Consider the following 27,873-nt stretch of genomic DNA (forward strand, 5'->3'; position numbering starts at 1 on the left):
GGTCGAGCGATCCTTCATGGTCGTCTCGCCTGTCGCGCCGCCAGGCGGCTCGAAGCGTTCGGCCGAGCGCTGCAGGACGTAACTTACCTCGTGAGCAGTCTGTGGCAGGAGAGCAAGCGTGTAAGAACATACCCATGCCCAGAGGAGCATCGACTTGAGCTGGAGGACGTCCGACCGCCAGAGGAACTTGTCCTTTATCTGCTGGCGGAACTCGTCGCTCACTGCGCAACCACGTATAAGTCAGCTCGCCCACTCCTCCTCATCGCCGGTAATCTCGAGGATGGCAGTCAATCTTGCGCACCTTTCCAGCACCTCGCGACGTTCTCAACGCTCACAAAGTCGGTCGCGACTTTGATGCAGTCGGCCTTGTTGCAGACCTGGTGCGCGCAACCGGCGGGGATGAACACCGCTTGGTTCGGTCGCTGATGGATGCGGAACGACTTGACGCCCGTCGACTTGTACAGCTGCTTGCGCATGTCGACGTCGAGGAAGAACTTCTGCGTGTGGATTGGGCTGCAGAGCGTCGTCAGCTCGCGAGCTTTGGTCGGGCAAAGGCATCGGCACTCACTCGTCGAACCGCTTGATCGCCTCGTCCACCGTCAAGCCCTCCTTTTTCGCGATGTGCTCGTACAGGAACCGACGGATCTGTGCGACGGGACGTCAGCCCGTTGTTACGAACTAGTGAGGCGGTGTGACCTCACCTTGTCTGCGTCTTCAGCCTTGTAGAGGTCCCACACGGCGACGCCGGGCGATCCGTCAGGTCCATCGCTCGACCACAGCATGATGTTGACGGCTGCAGGAGGTGAGGCGTCAGCTCCACAGCCTGCGAGTGAGAGAAGGATGGCCGAACCGTCTGCGACGTCCTGCAATTGGCGAGAGAGAGGGCAAGCAAGGCAAGTCAGCGATCAATCCGGCGCTTCGAGCGCAGTGTCGACGAGGCGTACCACTGCAGGCGGAACAATCAGCTTGTAACGCGAAAAAACGATTGGGAGGGACGCACTGTGCAACTTAGTCGTCCCCTTCGCTCCCTTCCGGTCATCCGACGCCTGCGCGAAGTAGCCCTTCGGGCCAAGGTCGGGCGGGTTGGCGTTGCGCGGCGTGTGTGCGGCGATGTCAAGGACGCCGTCGCGACGGGTGATGCTTCCTGCGGGCAGGATGGACATGAACTGCGGGAGAGCAGCGGGATCAACGACGTGTTGCGCAGGCTGAGGAGGGGCAAACTCACGTCCTCCCAGAGCTCCGGGTACGCCGAGCGGAAGTCGTTCGTCGACGGCCAGTCCTAGGGGGGCAAACAGGCGGTCAGCAGCATGTCAGGGGTCGAAGGGATGGCGCTGCGCACCTTGATTTTCTCGACGTCGCCCGTGTCCCGCTCTTGTCCGAATGTCGCAAAGAACGCGCCAACCGTACCGTTCCTCTCCTTCTCCCGTTCGCCGTCTTTCGTCTTGGCAATCACGCGCGTGCTCCCAATCCGGCATACCTCGTGGCCGAATTGCTCGATGAAGTAGTCGGGCGTCCAGGGAAGCGAAGGGTAGTTCTCCGGCGCGAGGTCGATGAGGAGCGGCTCGCCGATTGACCAGAGGCTGCGGAAGAGGTCGTGCTGGGAGAGGGCGGCGAGGGCGGGAGGAAGAGTGTTCGAGCGGTACGAGGTGTGAGTGCTAGACGAAGTCGAGGCGAGGGACGCGGTGGCGTTCGCCATGTTGAGCGTGGGCGGCGGCGGTGGAACGGCTTGATGCGTGGAAACGGGGTAGACAACCTTGCCATCCTCCTCTATCGCTGTGCTCGCCCGCCGAGCTTCGGGAGCGACTAGCGGAGATCCCCCGTCGAGCTTCGGCGGCAGGATGTCGCCCGGAAACCGCAGATACGGCCACGAGTTCTCCTTTGCGCCTGGGTCGAAGCGGTGCTGCTGGAGCCAACTCGTAGGCGGCTCCTTCGGCGGAGGGAGGGGATGCTGCTTGCCCCACAGCTCCATCTCGTCGACGAGGCGACGCAGTTCGTGGCGGTCCATGCGAGTCAACGGGACGAAGGGACCTTGTCGAATGGCTCGGTCCGCCTTCTCGGGAAGATGCCGCGACTTGACGCAGCGCGTCAACTTCTCGATGGCGCCGATGTGCAGTCCGCCAATCGGTTCGAGGAACTGCGAGTGTCCCCACAGCGGGACTGCCTCGACTGCACCCTGGTCGAGCGTTTTAAGAGCGTCGAAGCACTCGAGGCAGTATTCCCGCGCGCAGGTCGTGCAAATCCAGCTGCCGCAGAGGATCGAGGCGGCGCATCCGTCGCAGCTGTGGGTGATGCCGAGCGCAAGGCGAGTGCGAGCTGAGTTTGGCTGGATGGCGTGTTCGAGCTCGCGGCGGAGAGTTGGCAGGAGGTAGGTTGAGCAGGCGGACCTGAGGAGAGACGCCTCCACGATGGTGAACGGGCGGTCGAACAAAGTCGGGAGCTCTGGCGTGTCGTCGACGGCGGTCGTGTCGAGGAAGACGGGATAGGGCAGCGGTTCGCCGCCCTGGTTTTCGGGCGCCGAGAGAGGGAAAGAGCGGACGGATTGGAAGGCGCAGGTATAGGCGGTCTGCTTCGATGTGCAGTCTTGGCATCGCGAGACGAGAGGGAGAACGTTGCGACACGGATTCGCCAGGGCGCGAGAGGTGCAGTAAGACGTCTGAAGGATGTAGCCGTATTTACCTGCGAAACGAGGCGAGTCAGTCCCGCACAAGTGACACAATCCATTTCTACGCACCGTTCTTCGCCTCCTCGAGATCAGCGGCTTGTTCGGGCGTAAGTTCTGGCTCGGCAGGCTCTTCCACCAGTTCCTTACCCTTGCCCTTGACGTCCTCAACAGCGTTCACGACAATTGCAGCGACGTCCTCTGGGTCTTCGGTTGCCAGCGAGGCGCGCAAGCGTGACTTCCGCGACGAAGTACGGGTCGGCACGGCTGGAGCGGGCGCCTCTTCGGGATTCCCTTCCTCCACCTTCGTCGATGCACCATTGCCCTCCGACTTCGCCCCGGTTTGCTTCGAGGCAGAGCTTTTCGGTCGGACAGGGATCTCCAGCTCGAACGAATGCTCGATCGTTTTCCGTCTGCTCTTCGGGCCAGACGACACGGACGTTGAGGCGCCGTTCTGCGACGGAGGCGACACGCGTCTTCGTTTCGACGACTGCGCTGCGGTGGTATGCGAGGAGGAGGAGGGTTCGGCAGCATCGGCAGCATCGCCGTTGGCGACAGACGAACGGCGGAGAGGACGCTTCGATGCGGTGGCGGGCCTGGACGACGGCATTGGCTGGACGCTGTCGAAGGACAGGGAAGCTGGAGGCGGGGGGAACGAGAGCGAGGCGGGCGGGCGCGAGGAGGAGTCGGTTAGCGGGCCAAAGGGTGTGACAGTGTAGGCGCCTGCGCCCATGTGAAGGGATGCGGGAGGGGGAAGCGAGAGACTGGAGGGAGGCGCGGGAGGTGTGGAAGTCGGCTTCGAGGGTGGTCCTGGTGCCTGAGTCGGCTCGCCAGACGATGCAGTAGATGTCGAAGTCTCCTGCACCGCTCTGGGAGTAGCGAAACTTGAGGCTGGTCGGGCTGGCTGAGGAAAGGCGAATGAGAGGGAGAAGGGAGGCGGCGAGAAGTCGTCTGTGCGTGGCACGCATGCATTCGTCAGGCTCCGCGTGAGTGTAGGATATTGTAGGCTTGCGCACCTTCTTCGGCTTTCGTTGGCGCATCGACAACGGCTGCGTTTGTCGAATCATGATTGGGAGGACCAGACGGCGGCACCGCCCACGCGCTGCCGTCGCGACTTTGCGCACTGGGTGTCGACATCTCCCTTTGTGAGCGTGAGCGCGTGCAAGACTCGTACGAGGAGGTTGTCGCGCCAGACAGGACTGATGAGGAGGGCGAAGTGGGGAGGGTTGGGTGGCCGCGCTTGAAGCGACGCGGAGCAGTCCGAGCAGGCTAGGCGGATAGACAGGTATCCTCTGCTGGTCTGACAGCCTCAGTCTGCCTTCTCGAGCGAGCAAAGTGTACGGTCAAGGCGAACTCGCTTCTCTCGAAGTCTCGCTTCGCCAACACCGCTCGCACTCGCTAGAACGGGCTGACAGGGCCGCATACGATGCAGTCGCTTGACTCTGCGGCACACCCCGTGCTGCCAAAGCTTGTCCCGCTCTCCGACTTCCACCCCATCCGCATCGCTTCACACACCAAGATCACGCTCGTTGTCCAGTTTGCACTGGATCATCTGCGGGTACGTGGCCGCCAAAAGTCGATATAAGGGCTTTGGGACGAACTGACACGGTCACCTCGCCTCACGCAGCGGAATGAGGATGAACCGCTCGTCCTTCATTGCCTTCCCCCCTCCACCTCCTCCTCCTCCGCCAACGCCGGCCGCGCAGGACCTCTCACCTCTACCCAACCCGACTCGAATCCTTCACCAGCTCCCGACCCGACTCCCCCTGCGGCAAAAGGTAAAGGCAAGGGAAAGGCAACAGAGTCTCCCTCCTCGACATCCGTCGCTGCCCTGCCGAAGCTCGTCTCGATCGCCGAGATCATCAAGCGGGAGTGGTTGGACGTTGAGCTGAAGCATGCCACGGGCGACTCAATCCAGGAGGATACGGCTGCACCGGCGAGGGAAGGCCTGCACCAGTACACGCTGTTGACGACGCTTGAAGCGATTGATTTGGCGTCGGATACTATTGCGACTGACGAAGTAGATGGCGACGTGGAGGAGGAGGAGATGAGGCGGCAACTGATCGAGATGGAGTGGTTGAGCGGCAGGGCTGGCAAGGATCGAAGGTTCGTCCTTTCCGCACGTCTTCCTATCTTCCAGAACTCAGACTGACCCACACCCAACTCTTGCGCAGACCACGACGGAAGCATTCGCCTTGCATGCTCGTCATCCTCTCGCGCGCGCCAACAGAAGCGCTGGCATCTCGCTCCTCCTGGACGTGCGTTGCATTATTCCTGCTCCGGCGTTCCTGACTCCGCTGGCCCTTGACGAACGCTCGCTCACGAGACTCCCCTCTTGCGTTCTTCGACGAACAGCCATCAGCCTCCAGCTCCGCCGGTACCCCGGACGACGAAGCGCCGTGCAACAAGCGAGAACGCTACTGCTCCAGAAGGAGGCACTGCAAAACGCAAGACGCGAAGAAGACGGCGTTAAACCCCCGGGACACAGCAGAACCAGCGAGCGTGCGGGATAGTCGAGACGGTTCTGGTCCGGCCGGAGGTTCTTGATTTGCTTGCGAGCTTTCGCTTGACAATAAGCATGCGCCTTGACTCTCATACGCCAACAGTCGTCGAGAGTATCTTCCATTGCATGAGCGTTCTGCCTATTCGAGCAAGCCTTGGTCCTGCAGAATCGAGCAAACTTCGTCGTCGTAGTCCTCCAGCTCAAGCAGTGCGATAGCTTCCGCCATCTCGTCGCACTCCAATACTTCACACCGATGCTCGAGAGACGCTGCTGACAAGTCGATCCAGCGAGCCTTGCCGACGTTGTCGACCACGATGTTCCTGAGCGCGACATCACCGTGTTCGAATCCGCCGCAGTGAAGCCGTGCGAGAGACTCGATGAGGTCGAGCCTGTGTCCGTCAAGAAGTGGTCAGCTGCAGTCTCGAAGATTGACCGGGCGGAACGCACCGAGCAGGCAGCGTCAAGTCCGCCGCACACGATGGGGAAGTGCCTCCGTCGACCATTACGGTAAAGAGACGGCCTTCCGCCGTTGCGTAAAGGTCGCACGCCGCGATGAGCGAGTCGGTGTAGTTGTGCAAGAGCCGACCAAATTTGACCTCGTGCTTGAGGTAGTCCTCCATTTCAGGCTTGGCGAGCTTGAGAACGACCGAACCTTGTGTGTGGTTGTCAAGCCCGCGGTACACGAGGCCGACCTTGCCTTCTCCGACGAGACTGTCAAGTTCGATATCGACCGCACAGTCCTCCAGGAAGAGCAAGTCGTCCTCTTCAGGCGCTTCGTTCGACATGTCGGAGCCTTCACCGACGCTGTCTGGCGGCGCTGTCTCGTCAATAGACGTGTGCGAGCCATCTTGTCCGATTACTCGGCCAACCTCGACGAGGTCGTTGGGGTAGGCGAAAGCAATTACCTTGTCCTGGAGTTCTCGGAGGTCAGCTGAGCGTGCAGGTGCATGAGAAGTGGAAACGCACCGAGAGGGAGAAAAGGCCCCTCTTGGCACCGCTCGACAAGGTCTTCCCGGAACTGCGTGTTGGCATCCTCTCGATGAAATCTGGATCCGCAGCGGAGCGACTGCTCTCCATAGTCGCAAGGACTTCGTTCGACGGAACGAGCGAGCGAAGCCGGTCCGGCTCATACAGGTCCGGAAGCAAAGCGAAAAGGTGCAGCTTGAGGTAGGACGGGTCGCCGAGGACCTGCGGGACATGTCGGTGCAGGGGACTGAGCAGAACATCGAAGTCCTCGTTTGGTTCGTCGTTGACGAGGGCTGCGATGAACCACTGATAGCTGTCGGACCAGAAGGTGATGTCGTTCCGGAAGATGCGAGCGGCCGAGATTTGCTGCAAGTGCGGGCGTGACGGTTGATCAGCAGTCTGCAGAGAATGGCGAGGTGCACGGAGAAGTCATGCGCACCTTCATAAGCAGAGAATACTGAGCCTTGGTGCGCCTCCTTTCGCCCAGCTTCTTCAGCGCGGCCCGACTGAGAACCCCGTCGTGCGACGCGATCGTGCTGAGCGTCGCCTCATAGATGCCGTCGGGCTCGGTCGCTTGAGGCGTCTTGATCTCGCTTGAAACGATGACGCCCGTCTTGTCGTCCTTGGTCTCCCTCCCTCGACGCAGGACCAGATCCAACCGAAGTCGCAGTTTGACGTCAACGCCGTGGATCGTGCCGCCGCCGGCTGGGACGGTGTCTCGCTGAGTCGTCGAAAAGATCGGTTCGGGTGCGGGACGACCGGCCAGGGCATGCAGAGGCTCGTCGAGGTTCGAGACGGCGCGAAGCTGAAGTAACATGAGATGCACAAGTTCGGACTTAGCGTAGGAGCTGACGGCTTCCCAAGACGCCTCAAATTCTCGCTTGATCTTGTCAAACGTGTTGGGCAAGAGAACTGACGAGCTGCCAGGCTCGTGGGCCTCTGCATTTGCTTCGAGGGCGACCACGCCTCGGTCGACCATCTGCTCCAGCCGGCTAGCGAGGTCGGGAACAAGCTTGACAGACCTTGGTAAATAAGGGCGCACGTCCTGATTATCGCTCAAGTCTGAAGAAGGTGAAGGGCAGTACATCGCGCCAGCGGCCAATGGGCTTGATCACGAGATCTTCGGGGGGACGGAGCAGCGCTGTGACCTCAGAAATCTTCATCACCATCTGAGCAGTGTTCGGAGAGCCTGAGCGAGTTGAGCGGCGTGAGAGTGAAGGGAAGGAGGGAGACCAGCGAGGAGGAGGAGAAGGAGGGTTCACCTCGCTCGGGCGGATAAGCGAGACTCTGGATGAGTTCAAAGCTAAATCAAAAGCGCGCTACGACTACCGCTGGTCTCCCTCGCTGTCGCCGTCCCGCTGTTCTCCTCCTCCTCCTCGCGAAACTGATGAAGACCTCCCTGACCTCGACCACTCACTCGAACTCGCTGAGAGCGCGCTATGAGCATCGAGACGCTGCCTGTCGAGCTCCTTGAGCACATCATCGAAGCCGCCCTCCCGCCCATCACCTCCAGCGACACCGTCTCCGCCCGCTACAATACCCTGCGCACCTGCTGCCTCGTCTCGCAGACATGGCGCAGCGTGGCTCAACCTCTGCTCTTCGACTCGATGCACCTTGGCAAGACGAGCCCAATGAACCACGGCGCCGTCTTGGGAACGCTGCGGCGGTCGCAGAAGCTGGCGAGGAGGGTTCAGGTGTTCAAGGTCTTCGATATGCGCAACATGACCCGAGAATGCGACGATGAGATGGTCGCCATTATGCGCGAGCTCTCTGCGGTCGAGGAGATCTACCTTTGCTCGCCTGGAACGCTCGACTTGGCGCTTTTTGCGGATATCCCCTGTAAGCTCATCCGGCTTCTATCTCGCGCACGAGATAGACTGACTCTCTGCATACTCCGCGCAGCACTCCAGCATCTCAGCATATACGCCGGCAGATTCACGAGCTCGGCTTTTACGACTTGCCCCTTTCCTCGATTGCGAACGCTCTCGCTTTGCGGCTGCGACTGGCTCGAATCGGCCAAGCCAGTCCTCGCACCCGCTCACCTCCCATCACTTTGTGCGCTCGCATACCTCTACTCCCCAACTTGGCAGCCCGACCTCGCCATCTTCCCGCCCTCGCTTCGGGTCGTCTCCAACTACAACCTTCGACCGACGCACGGTGACACAAGCGACAGGACGCTGTACGAGAACCGCTTCGACATCGTTATGGAGACGTCGGAGGAGATCAGCATCGCCGACTCGCTGAACGCACCGGTCGTTCGGCACCTCCTCTTCACCGACATCTATGCCCCCGATCCTGTCGACAGCCTTGCTCAGCTCGTCGCGCGGGATCCAGCTCTGCGGCACCTCGAGACCGTCTACATCTCCCTCGCCAACTCGCATGCGGCCGGGGACTGCGCCGGCGCCAAAGCAGCGCTCGACCACCTCGCCAATACGCGCTCCTTCCGCATCATCGAGCTAGAGTGGGAGGGTCAGTTCCTAGAAGGATCACTTATCCCGCCGACGTTCCTGTAACTATCGACCGTCGCTCATGCGACACCGTTGCCCGCTTCCCGGCGCGGCGCAACTGTGCTTCACTCGGCTGTCGATCTCCAGCATCGACGAGCGGTCTCGCCATCTCCTACCTTTCCTGGCGTCTAGATGCGCCGTTGGCAAAGTGCAGAAGCCGGTCCTGGCGAATCCTCCTCATTTGAGCTGGTCTCCTGTCGTGTGCGCGGGGTCCTCCCCTCTCCTCCGCACTCGAGGGAGTTTGGCTCGTCGCAAGCAGCATGTCCAAGACTCGCCCCGCATGGCCTCTTATTTGCGACAATTCAGCCCGCCGTTGCACAGCATAGGCTCCGGTTAAGCCTGAATCTCGCTTCGCTTGTTCTCCCAGCTCAACAGCAGTCTCGCCCGTTCGCTTTGCCTTCGCTCGCTGAGATTTTCCAATCGTTCGACTTTGCACGCCGAGATCGACCCATGCCTTCGCTCGCCTGGCTTTCGCAGACTGCTACGGCAGATCCTGCCGAGGCAGCCTCGCGCCCAACGATTGGGTCCTCTCCGTTCCTGCGCGATCGCCTTCTTTCTCCCTTCAACCGGAGCGACCTTGCGACGTATCAGCGAATGTGGGACGATGTTCTTGCGAATGCCGAAGGTGCGTCTCCTTCTGTGTCCTGCGCTGTTTTCCTTCCGAAGCGTGCCGCTAGCTGCGGTGTCGGGTCCCTCGCTAACGCTTCGCAACGTACCACTCTGTCTCCGTCCAACACAGCGCACACGCCGCAGCACGTACTCGACGACCTCCTCACCCTCGTTCCCCGAATCGCATCTTGCTGGGCCAAGACCGTAACTCTCCCGCTCGAGGGAGAGCGCGAGAACGACGAGGCGCGGCAACGACGGCTACGCTTGACGTACGCAAGGCTGAAGCGGGATGAGACCGTGGCGGAGGCGGACAGTGAGGAAGTACGGCAGAGAAGGGAGCGTGAGTCCAGCTTCCCCGCAGCTCTGGGGTCCTTCTGACGCTGACAAGCTTGAACTCCAGCCGTCAACCCGCCCCCTCCGTCCCTCATGCCTCGACACGACCTCCTCCTGCCCTACTTCCTCGCCGCCGCCGCCCTCGCGCAGAAAAAGCGCAAGTACTTGGTGCAGCGGGCTCCTTGGGTCAGAGGAGAACGAGCGAAAGGGAAGGGTGTAGCCGTGGAGGAGCTGCTGGTGAAGAATCGGACGGTCCAGCGGCAGGCAGATCAGGCGGGTCAAGCAAGCCCGTTCGTCCCGCTGAATCGGCACCTTGTTGCCAATATCCCGCCGCTCTGGCAGCGATAGCCCTGGGCCAATGAGCGGCACCCGAGCGTAGATAGGCGCTGAGCTTTGCAGCCGCAACTTGCTCTCGCTTTTTCGCACGTCGAAAACGCCTTCTCTTGTCGCCGAGGACAGTGAGAGGTCAAGCGTGATCGGTTTAAGTGCAGAGACGTTTCCTACAGAGTTGCTAGCGCCCTCGCATTCGCAAATCTTACCGTCAAGCGCCAACCGAGTAAGCCCATTCCTCCATGTCCCAGTTCTCAATCCCGCGAGGCGAGAGGATGCGGTACCTGAGACCAGCGCCGCACGCCTTGCAAGCCTCGCGAGCCATGTGCCGCAAGCCGGGCAAGTCCTCCGTGCACAAGAAGGTGAGCGAGCGCAAGGTTGGCGGGATGAACAAATGCTCGGCTTCCCAAGGGAAGTTGTCCAGGAATGTCGAGACGTCTTCGATGGTGAGGGCGAAGTGCTGCAAGCGAGGCATGAAGGAGATCGTCTCTTCGAAGGTAGGAAAGTCTCTGTTCATGCAGAGGACGCGCAGCTTGTTCTGGCTCGAAAGTATCAAGCCCCAGTCATCCAAGTCGACGTTGTTGAGAATGAGAGTGTCGAGGTTATCACCGAAAGGGACTGCCAGTCCAAGGATGTCGAGGGTGACACTGTGCAGGGCGAGGTAAACAAGACCGCCGGGGACATGTTTGAACAGGTCCCAGAGATAGCGGCCGGGCTCGCTTTGAATGTGCAAGCGCTTGAGGCCTGCAAGAGTTGTAGTTCGTCAGTGCTTGTCCGTGATGCCTAGCCGCCGACTCACTCGTAACGCCGAAAGAGGCGAACTCTCCCGTAGACAAGGTGATCCACATCTCTTCGAGGGCGCCGAGGTCGGCAGCATCGTCAGATTTCCTCCACCCCGTCTCGGTGATGGACTCGCTGAGCCAGATATCGACGCGCTTGAGAGGCCATCCACCCTGCTTCGCAGCGGCGATGCGGTCCTGTGCAGCCGTGTCGAGGACTGCGGGCTTGTAGTAGGTGACAGTAAGGTGCTCAGGAAGTCCGTACTGCGCCGCCTTGGTCCAGTTGCGGTGGACGAGCGAGAATGCCTTGCAGAGTCGAACGCGCTCGTCGAGGTTGCGGCGGATGAGCGGCGGCAGGGCGAGCTGGAGAATGTGGAGCTGGAGTTCGAGCGGCAGCGTGGGAGTCATTGAGCTGGATCAAGCACGACCAGAGCGAGTTGAGCGGTCTGCGAGCGAAGGGGAGGAGGGAGAGCAGCGAGGAGGAGGAGAACAAGGTGTGGTCATAACTCGGGCGCGTGAAGGCAGATGTGCAGGTACTAGAGAGCGTGGTACGGATGTATCGCAGCCGTTTCCACCCTCTTTCGCTGTCGTCGTCTCGCTGTCTTCTCTCTCCTCGCCAAACTGGTGAAACCCTCCCGCAATCCTCCGAAGCTCACAATGCTCGCTGTACACTGTGCTGACGTACTACTCACCTCTTGCTCGCAGCCGAACGTGAGGAGACGGCACTCCTCGCGCTCGGCAAAGGAAGGAAGGCACTGCAATGTTCTTCGTTTCGTGGAGTTCGCTCGTCAAAACTGCTGGGTGTATACTACAAGCGGGGTGTCGAAAGTAGCGACGACCTCTACGCATGCGTGAGCAAGGAGGTGTCGATCTTGATGGGCTGGACGTTGGTCGACTGGCCGTGCTTGTACGCGAGCTGGTCGTCCGAGAGGAAGTGCTGTCCGCGAAGGGTCTCGAGAATCTTGTCGTGCGGCTTGGTGAGGGCGCCGGCGACCTTCTGGATGATACCGCCAGACTGAGGCGCGATGGGGTGAGGGCGCTCGGGAACGGCCTTGCGCTTCTGCTCGAGAAAGAAGGCGAGGCGGTCAGCAAGCATTCGGGCGCCTTTGACAGGTGAAAGGGCAGCTGAGCAGCCGAACGCACCGTAAGGAAGTCCTGCGCCAGCTTGTCGTTCTCCTCGGGCGTGAGTTTCTCCTTGAGCCTCTTGAGGATGTCCTCCTCCTCGCGGTCCGAGTGCTTGATGAAGAGCTGGATCGCGTGCTCGAACTCTGCGGTGGCGACGAGGGAAGAACAGGTGCAACGGAAGAGAATGGGAGGATTAGGAAGGTCAGCGATTGTTCCGGTTCCTGCGAGCGCCTCGCAATGTCGACGAAACCCCGTTAGAATGCCTGAACGAGACAGTCGCAGTCGGAAACAGGCCGACGGGAGAGTCCGGCGGGAGGACGAGGAGAAGATTGGGGACGGGGCGGACGGGACGACGAGGAAAAGGGAAACGCACTCGGCTCGAACTCGCTCGAGTCGACCTTGGTCCAGTCGACGCTGTAGAGAACCTTCTCGAGCTGCTCGTGCTCGTCCCTCAACTCCTTGCTCTCGCCAGCGAGGCCGCGCGACTCGAGGTCGTTGTAGACGCTGACCTCCTCAGCCTCGGAGTGGACGGCAATCTCGCGGATGACTGCGGGCAGACAAACGAGCATCAGTTCGCAGCCGTCGAGGGGGAGGCAAGACGGGGAAGAGTCGCGCAAGACGACGGAACGCACTGGTGTTGACGAGGGTGCCCTTCTCCTCCTTGCTCGTCGCCTTCTTGTACATGTGGAAGAGCTGCTTGACATTGTTGTGGTCGACAATGACTTCGCTCTGTGCGGAGTGCGAAGGAGCGTCGTCAGCGTCGACGTGCTAGAACTGCGTGCGGAAGAAGCGGCAAACTCACGACTCACGTAGGTGTCGAGGTGTCCGGTCATGGCGCCTTTGTCTGAGTAGGTTGCTTGTGGGTGAGGCTGGAGACGTGCAGATTGCGTCGAGAACAAGGCGACGGCGGGTCGTGGGGAAGAAGCGACAGCACGGGGGAGGACGAGCGACGAGATGCGGATTGTGCGGGCGGCGAGCATGAGTTCCTGTAGATTGGGCAGGAAGACTGGGAAAGTGTACTGACGGAGGGAGAGAGTGTGAAGAAGACGAAAGAGCCAGCGCAACCGGATCGCTCTCGTTGGCCAACGCAACCTCGCGAGCCCCACTTCGTCATGCCTCCGACGAGGCGAGCGAGCGCGGTCACTTTGTCCTGGGCGGTGCAACGAACCGTGCGAACCACGTCGCTTCCGAAGGAATGCGCCGATCGAGCAGGCTCTCTGCCATCACGCCCTTCGAGCAGCATCGGCGACGGGAGGAGGTTGCGAAGGTCACCTCTGATTCCTTTCACAGGCTTACTGAGGTCGTGCGAGTGGCTCAGCTCCTGGAAAGCGTCGATTGAAGACGGGCCAACAACCCCTCGCCGGCGCAAAGGGAGAGGAGGAGGCGCGAGAGGTCTCCGCCTGTTTGCCAATTCTCGACGAGGTCCACTCAGCCTTTCTCGCTCCCGCCCCTCCGTAGCAGCTCTACCACCAGCGGTGGAGGCTGCAGATGCGTAGCAAGAGTAGACGGCAGACAGAGAGCAGTGTTGAGGAGGCAAATGTCGGATTGAGGCGGCGCTCCGGGCGTCTCTCACTCGCTGATTTGGCCTCACTGCCACGCAACGCTCTTTACAGTGACTGGGGCCGGAAAAGATATGCAGACTTGAGTGGGAGGCGCGGGAAGACGCGCCTCAGCAACATGAACCCGCTCGAGTTGGCAAGGGGAGGGAAGGCGAAGCGCGACGTTACATCTCCAGCCACTGCGGCGGAATGACCGATCCCTCCAGATGTTGGTCGTCATGTCCCATTTCCACATACCTGATCCCTCGCTGCTTGACGTACTTGATGAAATCGCGAAGGCTGGCATCGGTGGAAGGCATTTCCTCGTTGGAGATGAAGAGCGACTTGAGCTGGGGCATCTGCTTGACGAGGTGGCGCAGCTGCTCGTAGCCGTCCTCCTGCCCTTCCATGTCGTAGCAGATCTCGAAAATGCGGAGATGCTGAACGTCCGCCACGCGCAAGCCGTTGACGAAGATTCCCGCATCGAGAGCATCATACAGCTCGCCAATGTCCGTCTCGTGGAGGATTTCGTGTCGAGTGTCGAGGATGTACTGTGTGCTGATGCTGACCACGAGCCGGAGAGAAGGCGGGAAGGCGGAAAAATCGGCCGTCCACGGCCGTCGCTCGAGACCCCACTCAGATCCGCCTGCTCTGTCGTCGTGGTAGAGCGCAAGGCCCTGTATGGCGGGAAGATGGGCAGGCGAGAAGAGCTGACGCGCCATGTCGTCCCACTCGGCGAAACAACTCGAAAGGATCCTCAAAGCGGGAAAGATTGTCGACGCAGGATTGCCCGTACAGGTCACCAGCGCAAGCCATACGCTGAATATCTCGAGTTCTGTGTGAGGGCAAGCCGTCAGGACTTGTCTGAACCGAAAAGGAGCACGGAGAGCCCCCAAAAACGTACGAGGCAGACCAGCCAAGATTGCGATATCTACTTTGCCACCCTTCCCGACGTAGACTTCCCTGAGTGAGCGGAACGAGCGGAAGGTTGCGTCGGTAACCTTGCCGAAGTGGTAGACCTTGCAAAGCCGAACATGGTTCGCGAAGTGAGGGTACTGAGCGGTCGTGGCGAGGAAAGCTTGCGTCGCGCGGGGAGTCGTGAGACCGGCCTCGGCGAACAGCGCACGCTGAGCGATGCGCCTCCATCGCTGCGAGACGAGCGAACAGGCGCGGAGGGTGAGGTATCGCTTCTGACGGTGTCGCGGTCGGTGACGGACGGGACGGCGGCTTCGATGATGTGCTCGAGGAGCTCGACAGGCAGCGTCTCGATGCTCATAGCGCGGTCTCAGCGAGTTCGAGTGAGTGGTCTGAGCGAGAGAGGACTTCATCAGCTTGGCGAGGAGGAGGGGGAGAAGAGTGGGACGGCGACAGCGAGAAGTATCCGCCATAGTCGTAACGCGCTCCCAACTCAGCTCTCGAGTCACAAAGAGTCCCACTTGCCCGCCCGAGCGTGGTCGACTCCTTGTCCTCCTCCTCCTCGCTGCTCAACTCGCTCAGACTCTCCGCACTCTGCTCAGATGTCTCCCACGCTCCCGCTCGAGCTCCAGCTTCACATCCTCGAGCTCGCCCTGCCGCCGCTCATCCGCCGCAACCTCGACGAGCGCGTTCGACTCTGCAAGGCGTTCTCGCTCGTTCATCGCGACTGGACGAAGACGGCGCAGCGCGAGCTTCACGAGCATATTACCGTGACGTGTTGGCAGCTGGATTCTTTCATTCTGGCGGCGAGGGACCGAATTCTTGCGGCCCACGGAGGAGGTTGGTCTGTCAAGCGCCTTGACGCACGTCTGCGAGGCACGGGAGGCGCGATTATCTTGCTTGAAGAGGGTCAAGGAGTTGAGTGGAGCGCAATTGAGGAGATGTGGGTGAACATGGACGAGGGTGACTTTGCCGAGTTGGGCGCTGATGGTGAGTTCACTCGACCCTGATTTCCTCGTTCGTGCTAAATGGCCGGCTATCGCAGGGCTCCGCCGCCTGCACATCTATGACGTCTGGAGACGCGGCTTGCTCGGCTTTCTTCATGCACTACCTACTCGGCTCACCTACCTCGGCCTACACAACGTGAGCCTTCGGGATTGGAGCGCCGTACGCTTGCCCGCGCTTGAAGTCCTCATCCTTGATCTTGTCGCCGACCCACTTCCGTGGGCCACCCTGATCCCAAGCCATGTCAAGCTCCGTGTTCTCGCATGCCGGTGCAACTTCCCACGCATCGACACCGACACTCTAGCCAATATGCCTCAACTCCACCACTTCATTGCCGTCTTTGATACGACATACCGCGCCGCGGATCTCTGGCCTGCCTTGTTTGACGCACCCGACCCGCATTCGCCGCCCGTCCGCCTTCCTCAACGCCTGCAAACCTTCACCTGTCTCGCGACGAAGTATGATCCTCTTCCAGACGATCAGTCAGGCTTGACGTCGCTCAAGATTGCCTGCGAAGAGCTGGGGACGGTACTCGCCGTTCGTCTCGACCTGACAAACCACGAAGTGCGGGTATTCGATTTGGAGGAATGGGCTCACTCCGTCGGCGTCTGATGCCCTCTTCCCACTCTCTTCACCGGCCCCTCTCGCTCACCTTTTAGTCTCTCGCGCCGCCCTGACTCGCCTTCCTTCACCTCTCATCCTCCCCACTCGCCTCCCTCACGCTCTCACAACTCCTGCGTCAAGGCCTCTTTCGCAGCTTGACTGTCCCGTCTGTCTCTAAGACTTGCAACGCACGGAATTTCGTCACGACGTGATGTCCTTAGCCGATACCTGCGAGAGACGAAACGCAAGTCGAGCGAGTCGAGCCAACTTGGCAAGCCTTGCGTTCGCAGTCTCGCTTCCTTCCCGCCCCTATCCACTCTCGCTCAACCGTTCCGACATCACACAAAATGCTTTTGCACGGCCCAAACCATGACAATTGGAGCGAGAGAACGAGAGACTCGGGTTGCTCAAAGCTTCCCAGCCACAAGCGACCCACCGTCCAACGCGATCGTCGCCCTATCACCCATCCACAAACTCATCAGCCCACCCATCACATCCACAAGCTCTTGAGAGAAGGAAGCGGCCACGCACCCATTGACATAACTGCCTGCCTTTGAGCTCAAAAAGATACACGCGCCCGCGACGTCGTCCGGTTCGCCAATTCGGTGGAGCGGGACGCCGGAGATGATGTGGTCGCGACCGGCTTCGAGGGTGGCGGCCATCACTGCGCGAGCTCGCTCGCGTCAGCTTGCTCGCTCAACGGAGGAAGGGAGGGAGGGGGGAAGAGACGTACTCTTGGACTGGAACGGCCCGCACGCAAGGGTGTTACACGTGATCCCGCGTTTTCCGAGTTGCGATGCGAGGACGCGCGAGAGTTGGTGGAGCGCGGCTTTCGAGGACGAGTAGGCGTAGGTCTCGAGTGTGGGGACGCGGATACCGTCGACTGAGCCGATCATGATTACGCGGGCTGGGGGGCGAGGTTCGTTAGCGAGGAAGAGGGGGAGGGGGAGGTAAGTGAGGTGGGAAAGGCAGGGCGTACCGGGATCAGCCCACGGCCCCTCTTCTTTCCCTCCGAGGGACTTGAGCATCAACGGCGTAAGCTTTTGCGTGAGAGTGAACACTCGACGGAGGTTGAGGGTGAGGACGCGTTCTGCGTTGCGACGAGCGTCAGCGAGTCGCGAGGGAAGAGTGAGGAGGAGAGGAGAGGGGACGGACCCCAGGCCGAGTCGGGGTATTCGTCAAAGGGCGCGCCCCAGTTGTTGCCGCTGTTGTTGACGAGGACGTGGAGGCCTGCGTGAGGGAGACAAGCGTGGTCAGCGCGAAGAAGTTCTGGGAGTCGTCGCTTCTGCGCTCGGCGCAAAAGCGTTCAACACTGCAGCATTCTCGCAAACGCACACTTCTCCCTCTTCTCCAACTCGGCGACCAGTCCCACAACACCATCGTACGTCGCCAAGTTGGCGACGAGCGGGACACACTTTCCCGGGTACCCTTGCGCGTTGAACTCGTCGGCGGCCTGCTTGAGGGACTTTTCGTCGCGCGAGGCGATGTAGACTCGGGCTGCGCCGGCGCGCATGTAGCCGTTTGTGATCTGTGCCGAGTGGGAGAGGGGGGTTAGCGAGGAGGTGGGGAAGGAGAGAGGGGAGGGAGTGGTCGACTGGGATGGAGGCGGGACAGAGTGAGGGGAGAGAGAGAGGTACGCACGCCCCACCCGACGCCCTTTGCGCCGCCCGTGACGAGGACGACCTTGTCCTTGACCGAGAAGAGGTCTGCCATTGCGAGAAGCGAGTTGCGAGTTGGGTGGAGCGGGGTGCTGGTTGCGGGTGTGAGTGTGAGATGGAGTGTGGCTGAGTGTGTGCACGAGCGAGTACGAGGAAGAGCGAAGAGCGAAGAGAGCGAGGCGGAGAACGAGTGCGGCCCCGGAGCTGGCGGACGCCGGGCACGAGACAGGGGGCAACTCACACACCCCTTCACTCTCGACAGACTGTGTAGCGGGCTGAATGTGCAGGCTACAGAGCTACACTGAACTCTGGCAACACCCCTCACACGACCCGACTTGTTCCCGCCGAGCGACACCTCCTCGTGTCATCCTCATCAGCAGCGCACAGTCTCGCTTCCTGGTTCACTACCACGGCAACTCACCCACTCGCTGGGCCCGCCTCACACGCTGAGCATACACCGCTGACCGACCGACACCCACCCGCTCGCCCACCGCAGCCCGCAACCGCCTTCGCACCTCGCGAAGAGTCCATCGACAATCTACACGCGACTCGCTCGAGGTCCACAGGGCACGGAAGCAGTCGCTTCACTCGCCACGGTCACAAGGACAGCTGCCAAGACTGAGCAGAGCCAACGGGTGGACCTGCGACTGAGCCCGCGTCACGAACCCGCTCGCACCTCCTCCTCGACTCGACCTCCTCGACTCCTCCACCTCCTCGAACAGTCGTTGCTCAAGGGCCCTCGCGTAGGCACGAGTAGGAAGAAGGGAAGGGAAGACCGATAGACTGTAAGGAACAGGTGAGTTGGAGGGTCGTCCTTGCGGAGTTTCGGGAGGACGACGCGGGTTGCTCCTGGACATTCGCGCGAGACGGCTTGGACGGGCGCTTTGTGAGCGGGGCGTCAGAGTCGTGGGAGTGGCTGAAGGGCTCAGAAGCAGCGAAGCCCAATGGGACGAGGGGGCGAGGCTTCACACAGGCTCAGGCGGACCTCCTCCTGGCGAACCGTTCAACAGGCACTGACGCTCGCCTCGTACTACCTTCCCGCAGCTTCCTCTCACTCTCAACACGACGACGACCACGATGTCCGCCTCTCTCGCCGCGACCGACCTCGACCGCTCACCCTCCCTCTCTTCCGCCTCCTCCACCTCTACCTCCTCAGGCCCAACCAGTCAACCGCTCACTCCCGCCTTGTCCTCCGCCTCAGCCTCAGAAACCTACCTCTCCTCCTCCGCCCTTCCGCCAAGCACGCCCGAAAAGACCCCCTTCCCTCGACTGAGCAAGACACCCACCTCCTCCTCCGCCTCAACTTCGCCATGGAAGGCAGGTCATCGCGCGAATGGAGCGGGGAGCAAGTCGTTCGATGCTGCGAGGGCGGCGTGGGCGAATTTGGAGAGTGAAGCGGTGAGGAATCCCTCGCCCGAGCGGAAGGCGGTTGGGACGCCCTTTGCCGATTCGTCCAACTATCGTTCTTCTCCCACCATCCCTTCGCAAGCGCCCGGATCGCCTAACAGGTTTTCGGCGTCCCCGACGAAGACGCGACCTGCACTTCCGACTATCCCCTCCGACCGTCCCTCGTATTCTCCTTCTTCTCGCGCACCCGCCTCCCCCTCCCAAACACACTCAGATCGGGTCCTCTCAAGCGCAATCTTCGCGACCCGTCCAACAACTCCCTCTCTCGGCCCAAGCAGCCCACTGATCGGAAGGGAAACGAGCGTGAGAAGGGCTGGGATGGGTCACAAGAGGGCTATGACGCTCCCGCACCTTGGCGCAGGGTTGGGGAGGGATGGGTTGCCGGTACCGCTTTCGGCGGGCGGAGGCGGAGGAGAGGGTGGGTTGGTTGTTGAGGAGGATGTCCCCGGTGCGTTTTACCTCGCGCTCTCGTCGTCGAGTGAAATTGAGGGGGGTATTGACGTGATGATGGTGCGCGACGCAGGACTCCCCGGCCGCGCACGCCTCTCTCGCCCCGCCGACTCTCTAACTCCCTCACTCGGACCCTCCCCCTCCTCCGTCTTCCACTCCTCGCACGGTCTTCCCTCCACCTCGACGGGTCCGAAACGCAGCACGACGATGAGTTTGTTGCCGAGTATGGCGGTCAAGGCTATCGATAAGCAGAGGCAGGGGTTGGTCGCGTACGAGTACTTGTGCCATCTTGCCGAGTGCGTCTCGCCCCTCCCTCCCCTTCCATTCCTGCTCGGTCTCGAACTGACGCATGGGGAGGACGTAGAGCGCGCGACTGGCTCGAAACGCACCTCACGACTCTCCCTTCCTCCACCCCGCTGTGGGACCCAAACGACACCATCAACGATTTCGAGCAGTCCCTCCGCAACGGGTATGCGCTCGCGCACTTGGCGAGGAGTCTGGGAGGGGAGAGGTGTCAGGGTCCGATTTATAACGTGCGTTCCTCTCCCCCGCCTCTCTCGCGAGCGAAGAAGGTGGGATCGGGCTGATGGTGAAGAGTCGATGGGGAGTAGGACCCCGTGAGGCATTTCCGACACACGGTCAATATCAACATCTTTTTCCAACTCCTCGACGAAGTCGGTCTTCCCGAGGTTCGTCCCCTTCTCCTTCTCTCCCCCTCCATCTCTCTCGAGCTAAGCACGGTATGGGCAGATCTTCCGCTTCGAGACGGTCGACCTGTACGACGCCAAGAACCTCCCGAAAGTCGTCTATTGCTTGCATGCGTTGTCGCATCTCATGGCCCGCAGGGGGTTGACGGACAAGATGCACGATCTTGTCGGACAAATCGAGTTTACGGGTGCGTTTCCGCTTCCCCTTCTCCCGAGAGATGAGTTTGTGGGTGCTGATGTGAGAGGGTGGGTGGGACGACAGATGCGGAAGTCGGTGCGGCGCAGAAAGGACTCAACGACGCAGGTGTCCGGATGCCCAATTTCGCGGGAATCGGCAAGGCGCTCGATAAACACGAGTCTCCTCCCTCTCCGCCGCCTGAGACGGACGAAGAGCGGAGGGAGAGGATGTGGAGTGAGGCGGAGGGGGGAGTGAGGGGGTTGCAGGCGAGGGCGAGGGGGGCGTTGGTTAGGAGGTGGGTGGAGAAAGAGAGGAGGAGGAGGGAGGTGGAGGAGCGCAGGAGGAGGGAGGAGGAAGCGGAGGAGAGGAGGAGGGCGGAGGAGGCGGAAGCGCAGCGGAAAGCGGAAGAAGCCGAGGCGCGGAGGAGGCAGGAAGAGGAGGATGCTCGAATCGCGGCGGAGGAAGAGGAGCGGCGCTATCAGGCTGCCGTCCGCGAAGCGGCCAAGACGCTCGTTGGCTTCCAAGCTGCCGCGCGAGGCGCGATCGAGCGAAGGAGGTTCTTTGCGCCTATCGAGCAGCTCGCGGTGCACAACGAGGCGGTCACGGCGTTCCAGGCTGCGGCGAGGGGTGCACTCGCTCGTCGCGAGCTGAGGCAGGAGATCGTCGACCTCAAGGACGCCTCGCCCGCCGTCACCGCCTTCCAAGCTGCCTGCCGCGGCGCACTCGCTCGACAAGGCCTCCTCGACCGTATCCAACACCTCCGCTCCGCCGAGTCGTTCATCGTCGGCGTCCAGTCTCGCATCCGCGGCCACCTCGCCCGGCAGGATTACCGCTCTAAGGCGCGCAACCTCCGCAAGACCGAGGTCGTCAAGTCTGTCGGGGGGCTGCAGTCGCTCGCTCGGGCCGCACTCGCTCGAAGGCGTGTCAAGACGCAGCGCCAGGAACTCGGGTTCGTCGAGCCCGACGTTGTCGGCATCCAAGCGCAGACGAGGGGGTTCCTCGGTCGGACGGCGTTCATCGCCTGGCATCAACACGTTCGTGCGAACGAGGGGATCGTCGTCTTCCTCCAGTCGCTCATCCGCGGCGCCGTCGCCCGCAAGAAGTACTTCGCCATGCACCGGCACCTTCAGCAGAACATGTCGAACGTCGTCCGTCTCCAGGCGGCCATTCGTTCTCGTCGCCAGGGATCGCAGTACCGCCAGCTCCGCGTCGGGAAGAACGTCCCGGTCAGCACGATCAAAAACTTCATGCGCCTGCTCGACGACTCCGAGTTCGACTACCGCGGCGAGTTGCAGCTCGAGTCGCTCCGCAAGGAGCTCGTCAGCGCGATCCGCGAGACGCAGGAGCTCGAGGACGACGTCAAGGACCTCGACACGAAGATTGCGCTCCTCGTCAAGAACAAGATCACGCACGAGGTCGCTCGCGCGCAGCGGGCGAACAAGGGCACTCTCGCCCCCCTCAAGCGCAGCTCGCTCCTCTCGGCTGCGAACGACCCGTTCGCCGGCGGCACGCTCGACCACCACACGCAGCGCAAACTCGACCTCTACCAGCAGCTCTTCTGGCACCTCCAGACCAAGCCCGCCTACCTCGCCAAGCTCTTCGCCAACATGAGCCGAATGCGGGTCAGCGAGAAAACGCAGAAGCAGATCGAGGCGACCACTTTCGTCATGTTCGGCTATGCGCAGGGTCACCGCGAGGAGTTCCTCCTCCTCAAGCTCTTCCAGGTGCGCCGCGCTTCGCTCGTCCGGTCTCGCCGAGTAGAGGCTTACCCTCTCCTCCTCTCGCAGCGCTCGATCCAAGAAGAGTTCGCCAGCCTCGCCAACATGGCCGCCTTTGTCCGCGGCAACTTCACCTTTGTCCGCCTGCTCGTCCACTGCGGTCGCGGGGTCCAGCAGCGACAGTACCTCGCTGGCGCGCTTGCGACGGAGATCAAGGCTGTCATGGGTCGGCAAGGGCTTGACCTCGGGACGGACCCGATCGCGGTGCGTTGGCTCACGCATGGTCTTCAGCGACTTTCGACTGACGCTCGTACGTCGACGCAGATCTACCAAGCCGAACTCGAGCGGGAAGAGTCGCGGACAGGCTTGCCTTCGCAGCGCCCGAAGGATGTTGACTACGCCCACGCACTCGCCGACCGCGAGACCAACGCTCTCTTTATCCAGCGTACATCACGCCTCTTCGCGCATTCCTCGGAGGAACGCTGACGTGTTCCGCATTCAGACCTCATCGCGCTCCGCAAGGCCACGACCGCCTTCCTCCGCGCCATCTTCACGTCGACCGCGCGAATGCCCTTCGGCATCCGCTACGTCGCCCGCGAGATCTTCCGAGCGTTGCGAGCGAGGTTCCCGAACGAGCCCGAGCACGAGTCGTTGCGGATAGCGGGACATGTCGTCTACTACCGCTTCCTCCAGCCCGCCATCGTGTGAGTCGAGCGCGTCCACCAACTTTCGACACATTCCGCTAACTTCGTACTCCGTAGCGCACCCGAGACGTTCGGCATCGTCGAAGGCGTCGTCCCGCCCATCCAGCGCCAGAACCTCGGCGAGGTCTGCAAAATGCTTAACCAGATTTCGGTCGGCAGGCTCTTCGGCGCCGATCAGGAGTATCTGATGCCCATGAGCGACTTCATCACATCGAGCGCGGCCGAATTTACGCAATGGATCTTCGAGCGTACGGTCCCTTCTTTCCGTCGGCGCGCGCAAGTCTCGCTGAACTTGCTTTGTCCCGCAGTCATCCACATTGAGGACGCCGAGACGTACTTCCGCGCGGACGAGTACGTCGATGCCGCAGCCTCAAGGCGGCCAGTCATCTACATCTCGCCGAACGACATCTACGCAACCCACAGCATTCTGGTCGAGACCCTTGACGTCATCGTGCGTACTTTCTCTTCCTCGCTCTAAGCCGCGCGCTGACCCGTTGAACCGCAGGCTCCGGAGGACGACGACCCGGTTCGACAGATCCTCGTCGAGCTTGGCGGCGTCCCGACTGCGAGCAGCGCGGAGCTTGAGCGTGCGCGAGCAGACGAAGTCGCTTTAACGCTCGCCACTCGCCTTCTGCCTCACGAAGGTGCGTCATTCGCAGTCAACGAGAGTCTGCCCGACTGACCCGTCTGTCCTGTCGCAGACCCCGATGCCGAATCGAAGCACCTCTTCAACCAAGCCAAGCGCCGCGTGCTCGCCATCCTCAAAGTTCAGCACGGCAACGACCTCGAAGCCGTCCTCGCGCAGCAAGTCACGCCCGAGGACGAGGATGCCTGGATTCGGATCGTTGAGGAGGAGGAAGAGGAGGAGCGGAGGTTGGCGCATGCGCAGAGGAGGGCGGTTGTACCGCAAATGGATGATATCCGCAAGTGAGTTGGGCTTGGTCGTCTCGATTCGTTCGTTACGTTTTGCTGACCTCGGACTCGTCGAACAGCATGTCGTTTCACCAGCTCAAGATGGCGACGCTCAGCGACATCGTCGAGCTGCGAAGAACCGGTCTCGTCGCCAAGAACGACAAGTATCAGGCCATTCTCAACGCAATCGCGCACGACATCCGAAGCAAGCGTGCGCTCCTGTTCTCGCTTTCTCCGCCTGCTCCTCGAAGTTGACAGCCACGTCTGCGCAGACCACCGCCGCGTGCAACGCCAGAACGAGCTACAGACGATGCACGCGACGCTCTCGTCGCTCAAGGACAAGAAGCGCTACCTCGAGGACCAGATCAAGTCGTACCATGTCTACATCGACCAGTCGATGGCCGGCATCCAGAAGAAGAGCAAGAAGCGCATCGTCTTGCCGTGGTCGATTCAGGGCGTTCACCAGCGCCAGCTCGAGAAGCAGGGCAAGAAATACAAGTTCGGCTCGTACAAGTACACGGCTCAGACGCTCTACGAACGCGGCGTCCTCCTCTCCATCGAGCAGGTCTCGCCCAAGACGTTCGACAAGGTCTCGATGACGTTCAGCTCGGATAACGTCGGCGTCTTCGAGATCAAGGTCGAGTTCACCGGCAAGACGCTCTCGGCTGTCGAGCTCAAGCTCGAGGACCTCCTCGAGGCGCAGTGGGTGCGTCGGCATCCTGTCTATTCCTCAGTGCTGCCGCTGACTGTCCGGCTGCGCACAGGTCGGCAAGCAAACCGTCTCGATCGGCGAGGCTGTCAAGATGAACCTCGTCGAGCTCCTCGACCTCATCAATCGCAAGTGAGTCGTCTTCCGCCCTCTTCTTACGCTTTGCGATGCTGACAAGTGCGAATTTGCAGGTTCTACCAATAGTCCAGCGACTCGACGCTTCCCTTCGTCTTTCTCGCCAGCCTGGCCTATTCTTCGCTCCGCGCCTATGCTGCGCGCACCTTCCCTCATGCCTCCATCTATCTCACGTACACACACGAACTCGCATAAGCAGTATACCCGGCTTGTTCACTCGTTTCCCTCCATGTCGACCCATCCTTCCGCCTTTGTTGTGCACAACTCGCAGATTCTCCCTCGCATGCAGTGCACGATCGAGAGCAGCTTGTTGACTGTCGTCTCTGCTAAGCTGCTCGGGCTCTGCGACGCGCTGGCTCGAGCAGTACACCCTTTTCTCTCCTGCTCCTCGTCTCGCCTTCTCAATCCGCTCTCTCTCCGCGTCAAGCTGTTCACTCGCTCGACAGGTGCGTCTAACCATTCCTGAGCAGTACTCGTACGCTGCGGTACCCCTCGCCTCGTCTGTTGACCTTTGCGCCGCTTTGACCCTGTTGACCTTGGCCTCCTCTCTCCTCATCACCTCGCCTACACTCACCCTCGCCCTCGCACCAGCTGCAGGGTCACAGACTGTACGCTCAGCTGAGATGGACGAGCCAGCTCAACCCTCGCACGACGCTCTGCCCTTCTCCCTGCCTCTCGCCACCCCTCCCAGCACCAACCTCGCGACACCGCCTACCGCGCCTCAACACCGCGACCAGCCGCAGCCGGACGCACAGGAGGAGCGTGGAGCGGACGAGAGCGACGTGCTGGGCTTGAGTACGGCTGCGATGGAGGTATGTGGCGGAAAGAGCGGGTCGCGCGAGGGCGAGGGAGAGGTCGGGGGAGACTTGGTGGGCGAGGGCGCGGCGGTCGGGGCCAGCAGGTCAGGGCCATCATCAGTTGATGCGCTGAAAAAGGAGCAGATGGACGCGCAGGCAGACGAGGAGAAGGAGCCGGGCGAGATTGACCAGGTCGAGGTGATTGCCAGTCATTCGCGAGCGGTGAGCCTTGACTGACCGTCGCACTCCTTGCTTGACGATCAGGGTTCAACGCCGAAAGAGGAGCCATACAAGTGGCAATCTTCCGGCATCGTCCCTCATGTTCGCGACTCTCAGTTCCTCTGCACGACACCCGGCTGACATCGCATTGACCTGCAGACGCCGCCTACCACCATGGATCCGTTCGGCACGCTCCTCACTTTGGAGCCGCGCTCAGCGAACCAGAAAATGGTCGACCCGTCCGTCTACAGCGACAAGCTCCCCGACCGCCCGCCTCCGCACCGCACCGCCTACGAGTACCGCCTATTCCTCCCGTTCCGCTCCATCGGCAACTCCCTGATCGGTCCTCGCGGGCTGACTATCCTCGATATCCGCAAGAAGAGCCGCTTGGGCGTCACGCAAGTCCTCTTCACGAAGGAAGACCGCAAAGGCGTCCTGATCATGGTCGGCAGCCTCGCCTCGATCAGGCGCGCTCTCGAGATCATCGAGGATCACGTCTACAGGAAGGAGTACGGACGCTGGAACTCGTGGGAGCTCGGCAAGTTGCGGAGCATGAGCCCTGACTGGGTCAAGTTCGCCCTCGAGCGAGCCACCGAGATGGCGGGCCTCTGGCTCAAGCCCGACTTTGCCGACGACGACCGGCGAGCTCGCCCCGCGCCGCCCGGAGGAGGAGGCTTGCAGTCGAGATTGGGCGACGAACCCAAGTACCGCCGCGACCAGTCTCTCCCGCCGCGTCCTCCTCCCTCCGGCCGTCGCTCTTCCTACCCTCCTCCACCGGCTCACCAGCCGCAGAGGTACGACGACCGCCCGCGAGGCCCGCCCAGCAACCGCGACGCCCGCAACCCGCCGCCTCCTCGCAACAGCCGGGGACCTTCGCAACCTCGCTCTTACGACCGCTCGCGTCATCCTCGTTCGCCTGACCGTCGTCCCACCACTCCTCCGCATCCGTCGCCTCGCAAGGGAGGCTCGAGGCGTACGCCGTCGCCGGACAAGCGCAACAGCCGCGCGAGGACCGAGCGACTGACCGACGACGAGGACGACCACGGGAGGCGGAGGTCGTCGAGGAGTCGTTCGCCTGTTCGCTCAAGGATCAGGAGCGAGTCGAACAAGTCGCGCAGCCCGGAGAGGCCGAGGGGGCCGACGAGGAGCTTGCTTGCGGTCAAGGAGCAGGAGGACGAGGAGCCGCCGACTTCGTACAGCATCGAGTGCGTACGCTTTCGTTCTCCTTCATTCCTCCCTTGACTGATCCGGATTTCTCGGCTCAGCATCGGCGACGAGTCCGCCCTCCATTTCTTCGGTCCCAACTCGTGCGCGCCCTACATCCAGACGACGACCGGCTCGAAAGTCACGGTCGAGGCGAGCGGCGTGCATGTCAAGGTCAAAGTCGAAGGAGGAGACGTGCAGAAGGCTGTCGAGAAGGTTCGCGAGGTCGTCGCTTCGACGGGAGGGAAGATTGGGGGAGTTGCGGCTGGCAGGAAAGAAGTGACGAAGGGTGCGTCCGAGCGATCTCTCAGCGTTTTCCGCATCTCTATCGACCGCTAACGAACTGCCGTTGCAGTCGTGGTGTCGCCCGTCAAGCCGGACGTCCCGCCCGTCTCGCCCAAGAAGCGCCGCTACAGCAGCGCGACGACCCAATCGCACGACTCGCCGGAAACGTCGTTCTCGTCTCGCCAGACTGCCGACACGTCCTCCGAAATCGACAACGACATGAACTGGGTTGCACGCGAGGCGGATTTGAAGGAGCAGGTTGTCAAGCGCATGAAGGAGAGGGACACCTCGACGAGCGGGAGCGTCACGCCGGTTGAGGAGCCTGCGAGGTGGCGCGGCGAGGTGCAACCATCCCGGTCCCTGCGTTGCGAGCGTTAAAAACTGACTTTGCGCATCGACAGCGACGCAACGACCGCCCCGAAAGGCGAGATGCGCCAGTCCCGAACGGTCCTCGTTTCGCTCGCCGCGCGTCAATTGCCCGCCGTTCGCCTCTCCCGCTCCCGCCGCACTCCAGCGCCTTCTCCAGCACCGGTTGCTCGTACACGCATTACGGCGCGCCTCCGGCTCCGGCGTCGTACCCACCTCCCCAGCCCGCCTTCGCACCCTCGACCGATCCCTACGCTTCGACCGTCCCGCGCTGGCTAAACGGCGACGAGCAAGCGTTCTACGACGCCGAGTTCAGGACGAAAGGGTGGGGATGGGGGTCGAACGGATGGCACCAGAGCTACTCGTACGAGGAGAACAAGGCGAGGAAGGGCGCGAAGAAGCCGAAGATCTGAGGGTGTGCGCGTTTGAATAGGGTGAGAAGAGACGCTTGATGACTTGTGTGCATAGTCGCCGCTTGATGTTGTCCAGATGTAGTCGCCAGATGTGCATGTCGTACTCGCTTCCAGGGGTCTGTGGCCGAGTGGCGAAGGAA

The 27,873-nt window shown here is 61.5% G+C and overlaps 12 protein-coding genes across 12 annotated transcripts in view; 6 read left to right on the forward strand and 6 right to left on the reverse strand.

Moving 5' to 3' along the window:
* Nucleotides 1-3,796, reverse strand: part of RHTO_07541 (jumonji domain containing protein) — a gene marked incomplete at both ends in the record, with an annotated part of 3,856 nt that extends 60 nt beyond the window's left edge. The window contains 12 exons of the mRNA XM_016421197.1: nucleotides 1-69; nucleotides 133-221; nucleotides 302-513; nucleotides 569-645; nucleotides 702-793; nucleotides 851-863; nucleotides 936-946; nucleotides 1,001-1,166; nucleotides 1,226-1,279; nucleotides 1,340-2,676; nucleotides 2,732-3,610; nucleotides 3,676-3,796. The exon at nucleotides 1-69 is cut by the window's left edge and continues 60 nt beyond it. Coding sequence (XP_016274318.1) covers nucleotides 1-69; nucleotides 133-221; nucleotides 302-513; nucleotides 569-645; nucleotides 702-793; nucleotides 851-863; nucleotides 936-946; nucleotides 1,001-1,166; nucleotides 1,226-1,279; nucleotides 1,340-2,676; nucleotides 2,732-3,610; nucleotides 3,676-3,796 — 3,120 coding nt within the window. The remainder of the gene's footprint in view (nucleotides 70-132; nucleotides 222-301; nucleotides 514-568; nucleotides 646-701; nucleotides 794-850; nucleotides 864-935; nucleotides 947-1,000; nucleotides 1,167-1,225; nucleotides 1,280-1,339; nucleotides 2,677-2,731; nucleotides 3,611-3,675) is intronic.
* A 289-nt stretch (nucleotides 3,797-4,085) lies between these two features.
* RHTO_07542 (uncharacterized protein) lies at nucleotides 4,086-5,132 on the forward strand (the record flags this gene model as incomplete). Its single annotated transcript, XM_016421198.1, has 4 exons — nucleotides 4,086-4,217; nucleotides 4,287-4,765; nucleotides 4,834-4,917; nucleotides 5,015-5,132. 4 exons carry the CDS (start codon nucleotides 4,086-4,088, stop codon nucleotides 5,130-5,132), a joined length of 813 nt encoding a protein of 270 aa, XP_016274319.1.
* Nucleotides 5,133-5,301: 169 nt separating this feature from the next.
* RHTO_07543 (protein tyrosine kinase) lies at nucleotides 5,302-7,215 on the reverse strand (the record flags this gene model as incomplete). The annotated part of the gene is made up of 4 exons (XM_016421199.1): nucleotides 5,302-5,551; nucleotides 5,610-6,073; nucleotides 6,129-6,494; nucleotides 6,568-7,215. 4 exons carry the CDS (start codon nucleotides 7,213-7,215, stop codon nucleotides 5,302-5,304), a joined length of 1,728 nt encoding a protein of 575 aa, XP_016274320.1.
* A 352-nt stretch (nucleotides 7,216-7,567) lies between these two features.
* Nucleotides 7,568-8,641, forward strand: RHTO_07544 (uncharacterized protein; the record flags this gene model as incomplete). Its single annotated transcript, XM_016421200.1, has 2 exons — nucleotides 7,568-7,967; nucleotides 8,031-8,641. The coding sequence occupies 2 exons, from the start codon at nucleotides 7,568-7,570 to the stop codon at nucleotides 8,639-8,641; spliced, it is 1,011 nt and encodes a 336-aa protein (XP_016274321.1).
* Nucleotides 8,642-9,085: 444 nt separating this feature from the next.
* On the forward strand, nucleotides 9,086-9,925 carry RHTO_07545 (uncharacterized protein; the record flags this gene model as incomplete). Its single annotated transcript, XM_016421201.1, has 3 exons — nucleotides 9,086-9,260; nucleotides 9,375-9,584; nucleotides 9,645-9,925. The coding sequence occupies 3 exons, from the start codon at nucleotides 9,086-9,088 to the stop codon at nucleotides 9,923-9,925; spliced, it is 666 nt and encodes a 221-aa protein (XP_016274322.1).
* Nucleotides 9,926-10,118: 193 nt separating this feature from the next.
* RHTO_07546 (uncharacterized protein) lies at nucleotides 10,119-11,094 on the reverse strand (the record flags this gene model as incomplete). Its single annotated transcript, XM_016421202.1, has 2 exons — nucleotides 10,119-10,651; nucleotides 10,707-11,094. The coding sequence occupies 2 exons, from the start codon at nucleotides 11,092-11,094 to the stop codon at nucleotides 10,119-10,121; spliced, it is 921 nt and encodes a 306-aa protein (XP_016274323.1).
* A 433-nt stretch (nucleotides 11,095-11,527) lies between these two features.
* RHTO_07547 (cation binding protein) lies at nucleotides 11,528-12,791 on the reverse strand (the record flags this gene model as incomplete). Its single annotated transcript, XM_016421203.1, has 5 exons — nucleotides 11,528-11,746; nucleotides 11,830-11,954; nucleotides 12,185-12,358; nucleotides 12,444-12,540; nucleotides 12,621-12,791. 5 exons carry the CDS (start codon nucleotides 12,789-12,791, stop codon nucleotides 11,528-11,530), a joined length of 786 nt encoding a protein of 261 aa, XP_016274324.1.
* Nucleotides 12,792-13,534: 743 nt separating this feature from the next.
* Nucleotides 13,535-14,625, reverse strand: RHTO_07548 (uncharacterized protein; the record flags this gene model as incomplete). Its single annotated transcript, XM_016421204.1, has 3 exons — nucleotides 13,535-14,184; nucleotides 14,254-14,497; nucleotides 14,545-14,625. The coding sequence occupies 3 exons, from the start codon at nucleotides 14,623-14,625 to the stop codon at nucleotides 13,535-13,537; spliced, it is 975 nt and encodes a 324-aa protein (XP_016274325.1).
* A 241-nt stretch (nucleotides 14,626-14,866) lies between these two features.
* RHTO_07549 (uncharacterized protein) lies at nucleotides 14,867-15,881 on the forward strand (the record flags this gene model as incomplete). The annotated part of the gene is made up of 2 exons (XM_016421205.1): nucleotides 14,867-15,254; nucleotides 15,310-15,881. The coding sequence occupies 2 exons, from the start codon at nucleotides 14,867-14,869 to the stop codon at nucleotides 15,879-15,881; spliced, it is 960 nt and encodes a 319-aa protein (XP_016274326.1).
* A 398-nt stretch (nucleotides 15,882-16,279) lies between these two features.
* On the reverse strand, nucleotides 16,280-17,585 carry RHTO_07550 (gluconate 5-dehydrogenase; the record flags this gene model as incomplete). The annotated part of the gene is made up of 7 exons (XM_016421206.1): nucleotides 16,280-16,328; nucleotides 16,404-16,536; nucleotides 16,606-16,779; nucleotides 16,852-16,962; nucleotides 17,028-17,102; nucleotides 17,208-17,400; nucleotides 17,514-17,585. 7 exons carry the CDS (start codon nucleotides 17,583-17,585, stop codon nucleotides 16,280-16,282), a joined length of 807 nt encoding a protein of 268 aa, XP_016274327.1.
* A 1,022-nt stretch (nucleotides 17,586-18,607) lies between these two features.
* On the forward strand, nucleotides 18,608-24,519 carry RHTO_07551 (Ras GTPase-activating protein; the record flags this gene model as incomplete). The annotated part of the gene is made up of 17 exons (XM_016421207.1): nucleotides 18,608-19,385; nucleotides 19,461-19,683; nucleotides 19,752-19,920; nucleotides 19,999-20,076; nucleotides 20,138-20,282; nucleotides 20,357-21,996; nucleotides 22,060-22,254; nucleotides 22,315-22,435; nucleotides 22,493-22,694; nucleotides 22,752-22,942; nucleotides 23,003-23,145; nucleotides 23,200-23,338; nucleotides 23,396-23,621; nucleotides 23,687-23,817; nucleotides 23,879-24,312; nucleotides 24,371-24,447; nucleotides 24,507-24,519. 17 exons carry the CDS (start codon nucleotides 18,608-18,610, stop codon nucleotides 24,517-24,519), a joined length of 4,905 nt encoding a protein of 1,634 aa, XP_016274328.1.
* Nucleotides 24,520-25,073: 554 nt separating this feature from the next.
* Nucleotides 25,074-27,733, forward strand: RHTO_07552 (uncharacterized protein; the record flags this gene model as incomplete). The annotated part of the gene is made up of 6 exons (XM_016421208.1): nucleotides 25,074-25,445; nucleotides 25,512-25,568; nucleotides 25,626-26,671; nucleotides 26,732-26,958; nucleotides 27,025-27,296; nucleotides 27,356-27,733. 6 exons carry the CDS (start codon nucleotides 25,074-25,076, stop codon nucleotides 27,731-27,733), a joined length of 2,352 nt encoding a protein of 783 aa, XP_016274329.1.
* Between the last annotated feature and the right edge of the window lie 140 nt (nucleotides 27,734-27,873).

This window comes from Rhodotorula toruloides (genome assembly GCF_000320785.1).
Source record: "Rhodotorula toruloides NP11 unplaced genomic scaffold Scaffold7, whole genome shotgun sequence".
NCBI classification, from domain to species: Eukaryota; Fungi; Basidiomycota; class Microbotryomycetes; order Sporidiobolales; family Sporidiobolaceae; genus Rhodotorula; species Rhodotorula toruloides.